This window comes from Hevea brasiliensis, chromosome 14 (genome assembly GCF_030052815.1).
Source record: "Hevea brasiliensis isolate MT/VB/25A 57/8 chromosome 14, ASM3005281v1, whole genome shotgun sequence".
Lineage (NCBI taxonomy): Eukaryota > Viridiplantae > Streptophyta > Magnoliopsida > Malpighiales > Euphorbiaceae > Hevea > Hevea brasiliensis.
Genome location: NC_079506.1, coordinates 10,009,689 through 10,016,548, shown reverse-complemented (window position 1 = coordinate 10,016,548; position 6,860 = coordinate 10,009,689). Strand labels below are relative to the sequence as shown.

The 6,860-nt window shown below is 34.7% G+C and overlaps 1 protein-coding gene across 1 annotated transcript; it reads right to left on the bottom strand.

The window, feature by feature from the left end:
- Nucleotides 1-4,690: 4,690 nt before the first annotated feature.
- On the bottom strand, nt 4,691-6,434 carry LOC131173303 (uncharacterized). Its single transcript, XM_058135421.1, has 5 exons — nt 6,084-6,434; nt 5,706-5,778; nt 5,465-5,547; nt 5,213-5,297; nt 4,691-4,939 (listed from the first exon to the last, which is right to left on the bottom strand). Exons 1-5 carry the CDS (start codon nt 6,226-6,228, stop codon nt 4,867-4,869), a joined length of 459 nt encoding a protein of 152 aa, XP_057991404.1. The 5' UTR covers nt 6,229-6,434; the 3' UTR covers nt 4,691-4,866.
- Nucleotides 6,435-6,860: the final 426 nt, after the last annotated feature.

Genomic DNA, 6,860 nt, shown 5'->3' with positions numbered 1-6,860 from the left:
AAGAAGAAAGGCTGACTCGGCTCACCTAAATAATTGTATTATAAATTTATCATAATTAACTCAAAACAAGACTTTAAAGAGTCAAACACACTCTAATTTATGCTGAAAATCCAGTAAAATTTCTCCTGTACCTAGGACCTACCCAACCTGCAAAGTGGTTTAAACAACACTTCTAAAATCACACATATCAAATCCACATCTCAACAATATCATATGGCCCCTTCTAGGCCCGCTAAACCAGGCAAACTCAAGTAAATAAGAAAATTCAGCTATAAGTTTTAAAACTAACATTTTTCAAAAACCAACCAAACTAGCTCGAAAAATTCTAAAATTTTATCCCACGGTCCTTAACAATGCTATAAGGCTATTGCAAAAAGAATTATAATTTTGATTCAGAATCAAAATCGGCTTTCTGATAACTAGCTTAGGAATAAATATTCATACCCGTTTCCAATCCGATTAGAATTTTTCTTTTACCACTTATACCCGTCCCAAACTCCATTTACTATTAACATCGTACTACTCAAACTTGATTATTTTTTGCAATTTTACTGTAAATATAATGCAGGGGTTCTCGATTCCGTACCAAATCTGAATCCAAAATATTTAAAAAGCATAGCAAAGGAAAATTCTGGATTTTAAAACTTAATAAAAATAATAATACAATTTCATTTCACACACTAATTTCATCAAATAAATCACAAAAAAAAAAAAACAAAATCAATCATAAAAACTAATCATACTAAATTCAACAAAATTTACATAATTTAAAGAAGTATAATACATGAATTAGAGCTCAAATTCATCATAATCATGATAGAAAGAAGTTCTTCATAAATTGTACCAAACACATTAAAATTTAACTACAAATTGTAATAAATAAAGAGCTCATAAACGTAACACTAATGTCTAATAATCTAAAATACTTAAAACTTCATAGAAACATAATCTTCAAGTTCCAATATCCAAAGTCCAAGATTTCCTTCAAAAAAAAAAAAAAAAGAATATTACACTTTAAAACAATATATATTATAATAATAACAATTATGCGCAAAAATTTAGGAAATAAAACTTACACATATTAAAATTGTGAAATGCTTACTTTAATCTACATCCTCGTCGACATCATATAAACAACTTGATTCCGCAGTTGAACAAGAAGCTAAACATTAAAAGAGAGAGAAAAAAAAAAACATTTTAAACATTTGTTAACTTTACATTTAAAATAAAGAAAATAAAATTAAAAGAGTTCAATTTTACAATTACCTTCACTTTCAGCACATAACCAATTTTGTGAGCACATCAACGCTTCCAAAGTATCCTGACAAAGTCTACTTTGATGAACACTAAGAACTCTACCACCAATACTAAAAGTAGACTTGGATACATTCGTAGACACAAGCATAGCTAAGAAATCTCGAGCAATCTTTTGTAATGTGGGATATTTTATCCCATTTGTCTTCCACCAATTAAGAATATCAAAGTCAAAATCTTGCACGCATGGAAAAAGACTCTCCTCAAGATAATAATTTAATTCAGATTTCACATGAACACTGCTGGAGGAAGAGCTAAGAAAGGCAACTAGATTGCTCAAATCTGTCTTTAAAGAACCTTGACTTTCTAACATTGGAATAGGTGGAACTAAAGATATGAAATGGGATTTTGGCTCAGAAACTCGACATTGGTAATTGCTAAGCAAATTATAACAAGTTGTTGTAGCTTGCTCAATCTCACTCGATGCATCATCACCATAAATCATAGGAAAAAAGTATTCAAACACTCTCATCTTATACCGAGGATCCAATATGATAGCTACAGACAAAACATCACGAACCACCTTCCAATATTTCTGAAGATAATCAAACATTTTACTAGACATGGCCTTTATAACCTCATTATCAGACTTCATCCAATCCACCATTGAACTTCTCAAACGACAAATGGGAACGAAATAACAGTTGGAAGTTGGATATTTACTCCCAACAGATATTTCAGAGATGCTACGAATAGTTTCTAACTTTTCTAAAACCATTTTTGCCATTTCCCAATCATCATCAGTAGGCACGCTCGTATAATTTTTTTCCCTAATTCTCAACCTAGGAAAGACATCCTTATATCCAATTGCTGTTTCAAGCATCAAATATGTTGATTTCCAGTGAGTTCTACAATCTAAACTCAACTTTTTCTCACAAGAAATCTTCAATTCTTTTGCCATTTCTTCAAATGTTTTCACTCGTTGAGGAGTGTCTGACCAAAAAGCTACAGTAGCCCTAATTCTTACAAGTGAATTCTCAATAATGGATAACCCATCCTTTATAGCAAGATTCAAAATATGCACATAATACCTCGTACACAATATAGGCCCATCACATAAAAGATCACTGTACAATTTATCATCAATAATAGGAACCATACCATCATTGGTGTAATTGTCTACAGTGATTGTAGAAATTTTTGTCGAAATATCCCACTTGCTAAAAGCATCCATCAAATGTCCTTCAAGTTCTTCCTTAGTATGCGGTGCTAGCACATGAACAAATCTACATATCAACAATGAAGAGAAATAAGAAAAATTAACAAAAAAGAATAAGCATTTAAACATTTTAAGAAAGATAAGCAAATTACCGTAAAATGCGATTTTGTAACACCCAAGACTCATCAATATAATGTGCAGTGATAGACATGAAACCTTCCTTTTGATTTGATGTCCACATATTAGTGGTGATTGCTATTCGACACTCAAGTTTCTTGAACACATTGTATAACTTTTCAAACTCAATAGCATAGATATTCAAAATATCTTTCTCAATAGTATTTCTAGAAACCATTTCGAAGAGTGGTTGAAGACTAGCAATAAACTTTTTAAATCCCACACGTTCAACAATTGAGAGTGGATACTCATGTAATATGATAGCACTTGCCAACTCTCTTCTTGATTTTTCTTGATCAAATGTAAAATTCCCAAATTGTAAAGAGATTTGCTTTTGCTTCTCTAGACATTTGGCTATGTCTTGATTGTTTTTCTTCCCACACTTCTCTAGGTGATTATGCAAAGACTTGGTGCCATTTTTGCTATTAGCCTTAAGCCTTGACTTACAATGATGACAAATTGCCCAATCATTCCCATTGCAATTAACTCTATCAAAATGATCCCAAACAGACGACGTCAACTTCCTTCTCTTTCCCAATTGACTAGTTGGAGGAAGACTAGAGGTGGGCTCTACATTTGCTGGCACACAAATTGGGAGGGATTGATTGGTGTCGTTGACTTATCAAAACCAGAATTACTAGATCGCTGAGTAGTTTCAGATGGTTGAGAAACAGTAGCATCTTTACAACTCTCTACAGCTTCAACACTATTAACTGTTGATGTCTGAAAATATCCTAAATTTAAAGAACAAAAATATATGTTAAAACATAACTTCAACTCAGAGAATGCTAAAATTCTGCTATATATAAACAGAATATATAACAATGGTACAAACAGAAAATAAAAATTTCAACCATAAACAGATCTATGCTAAAACATGTGTTCCTCGATAAATTTCAACCATAAACAAAACTATAAATATCAGCCGTTAAAACATGTGTTCCACTATATTAAAGCAGAATATAAATTTCAACTCAAACCACAAACATAAAACATAAACAAAACATGTGTTCCTCTATAAAGGACTAGAAATACATATAAACCAAACTTAAACATAACAGCCCTTGTATTCCTCTATAAGACCCAATGATTAATAGATCTCAGAAATTCATTTGGAAAGTGGTAACAGAACCCAAACATAAACAGAGTATATACATAAACCAAAAATAAACAGAACCAAATATGTGCAGAGTATATATAAACCAAACAGATCTAAGCAATTTAAAGAGGAACAAATCCAAACAGAACCGGTGCAGATGCAGCAGGACCCTAATAGAGGAACAGACTAAGATATAAATATTGGGAAAAAAAGATTTGTGATAGAGGGGACTCATTGTGCAGTGGGGTGTGGAAAGGTTGTGTAGCAGAACTATCTGTCACAGAAGGAAGGATGTGAAGTGGGAAGGATGGGCTTGAGATGCAATGTTAACGGAAGAGGGAGTTTGTTCTTTGGAGCTGAGGCTAGGACATCAGTGCAGATGCTGTGGCGACGCTGTCCTGCTGTTTGGCAGCGAAATAAAAACAAGCAGCATACCTAAATACATGCTTGCAGAAGTAAACACATATTTAACAAGATAAAAAGACACCTCCATACAAGCTCCCATTTGTTTGCTGCCCTCCCTGGCTAGTCGATCCAGACCTAACAAGAGAATTTCCATTAGTTGTATACCTATAAGCAGTAGAAACAATTTCACCAGGTTTTGTTGTTCCAGATGCCTCATCAACATCACTGGTGCTGCCAAGTGGTGATGCTTGGAGCCTATGTTTGGATGAAGCAGATGGAGGTTTTTTAAAGTAATAGAAGATAAGGAACAAAGAGAGGTTTTTGGGGGTCCAAAAACTTTACCACTTTTAAAAAAGCTTCCTCCCAAACAAACGCACAATTTTAAAAGCCCATATCTTACCTCGATACACTTCCTTCCAAGGATAAAGTTGCAGGGCCATATGATGAGGTCCCCGCTTGTTCGCAAGGTTTAGCAAGAGGGTAACTTCCTGTAACTGAAGAATATATATCCAATAATCATATAACAAATCGCATTAATTGTCATTCTTTATCATCCTTTTTTTTTTAAAAAAAAAAGATGCCACAGAGGGGACTTACTGTGCTGAGGCGAGGGTATCAGTGTAGATGATGTGGTGATGTTGTCCTGCTGTTTGGCGCCTAAATAAAAATAACAAGCATGCCTAAATACATGCCTGCAGAAGTAAACACATATTTAAAGAGATTGAAAGATACCTTCATACAAGCTCCTGTTTGTTTGCTGCCCCCCCTGGCTAGTCGGAACAGACCTAACAAGAGAATTTCCGTTCAGAGTTGTATTCCTATAAAGAGCTGAAATAATTTCATCTGGTTTTGCTGTTCCAGATGCCTTAACTACATCACTGGCATTGCCAAGCAATGATGGTTGAAGCCTACGTTTGGATGAAGTGGATAGAGGTTTTTTAAAATAAGGTAATAGAAGATAAAGGGAAAAAGTGGGGTTTTTGGAGTTCCAAAAACTTTACCTCCTTTAAAAAACCTTCCTCCCAAACAACACACAACTTTAAAAACCCATACTTTACCTCCAAGCACTTCCTCCCGAAGATCCCAAAGATGAAGGTATAGGGCCAGACGAAGAGGTCCCAGTTTGTGCGCAAGGTCCTGCAACTGAAGAACATATATCCAATAATTATATAACAAATGGCACATAATTAGGTATCAGTGCAGATGCTGTGGCGACACTGTCCTGCTGTTTGGTGCCTAAACAAAAACAAGAAGCATGCCTAAATACATGCCTTCAGAAGTAAACACATATTTAAAGAGATCAAAGTTACCTCCAAACAAGCTCTCATCTGTTTGCTGCCCCCCCTGCCTCGGTACAGGCCTAAAAAGAGAATTTCCATTCAGAGTTGTGTTCCTATAAGCAGATGCCCCAGCGAAGTGTATGGAGATTTTTTAAAAAAGAAGGTAATAGAAGATAAGGAAAAAGTGAAGTTATTGGAGGTCCAAAAATTTACTTCCTTTAAAAAAACCTTCCTCCAAATAAACATACAACTTCAAAAATTCATACCTTACCTCCAAACATTAGGGTTACTGTCAGACCATGAGGTCCCAGCTTGTTCACAAGGTTTAGCAAGAGGATTGCTACCTGCAATTCGAGAATATATATCCGATAACTATATAACAAATTGCACATAATTTGTATTCTCTATTATCACTGGGAATTTATTTAATTTTCCTGGTCAACTTCATTAAAAAAAAAAAAAAAAAAGAAAAAGCAACCTTACGTTATCCAAGCCACGAATAGAGACCATCCAATACACAGAGAAATCTTACGAAGACTCCAACATCAAAATTGAAACACAACAATAAAATGAATCTCCTAGCAAGCGAAATTGAAGAAGATACTAAAGAGTATAAATATTTAGCGACGCAGAAGATGAAGAAGGGAACCTGTTTGTTGGGAATTGGAGTCCATGAACGATGGAAAAATTAACTCAGCGTCCATCTCACAAGCAGCCTGAGCGATCGCCATATTATCGAGGGTGCAAATTTCTATTAAGTCAGTTAGGTGAAGAAAGGAATGTTGGGAATCCATGGACGATGAAAAACTATGGGCCCCGTTTATCTCTACTTCCACCCCACAAGTAGGCAGACAGTAGGAGCCTGGGAGGAGGGAGCGATTGCCATATATCTGCGTGTCACCGCGTTTGACCTGAGCAGGTGCGTTGATACCGGGTACCCGACATAAGCAAACATGCTAGTTACTTGTACCGGGTATCCGATTTAAGCATACACTATGTTGACTTTTTTTTGTCGTGAAGTTAGACACGATGTTGACTTTATACCAGGTACCTGATGTTCTAAAATCTTTTAGAATCCATAATTAAATTTTTGGGATGGCGAGTGAAGCGTTGAAAAAGACTGTATTATCTCCTTATATATATATATTTTTTTTTTAATTAATCCTTTTACGTAATCTTTGTCGTCTTTTTTCTTTTTGTTTTTATGTAATTGAGTCACCGCGGGTGTTTTCCTTATCTCTATCCCCTTTTCCCTTTTTTTTTTTTTTGTTTTGTTTAATTATGTCGCTGTTGGGTGTTTTACTATGGAAGTTTGCTTTCCTAACCTATCAAATTCTGGATTGAAGAATGATTTTATGTATTTGTTCTAATAATTTTAGTTGAATTTGATACAAGTAGTATAGACATTGGAATGGAAATCCTACAC

Bases quoted from the DNA above. Each gene is read 5' to 3' on its own strand.
- LOC131173303 (XM_058135421.1), bottom strand. From the start codon at position 6,228: ATGGATTCCCAACATTCCTTTCTTCACCTAACTGACTTAATAGAAATT. The intron at 5,548-5,705 runs GTAAGGTATGAA...ATCTGCTTATAG, and splicing joins AGTAACCCTAATGTTTGGAG to GAACACAACTCTGAATGGAA. The intron at 4,940-5,212 runs GTAAAGTATGGG...TTCTCTTGTTAG, and splicing joins TCGGGAGGAAGTGCTTGGAG to GTCTGTTCCGACTAGCCAGG.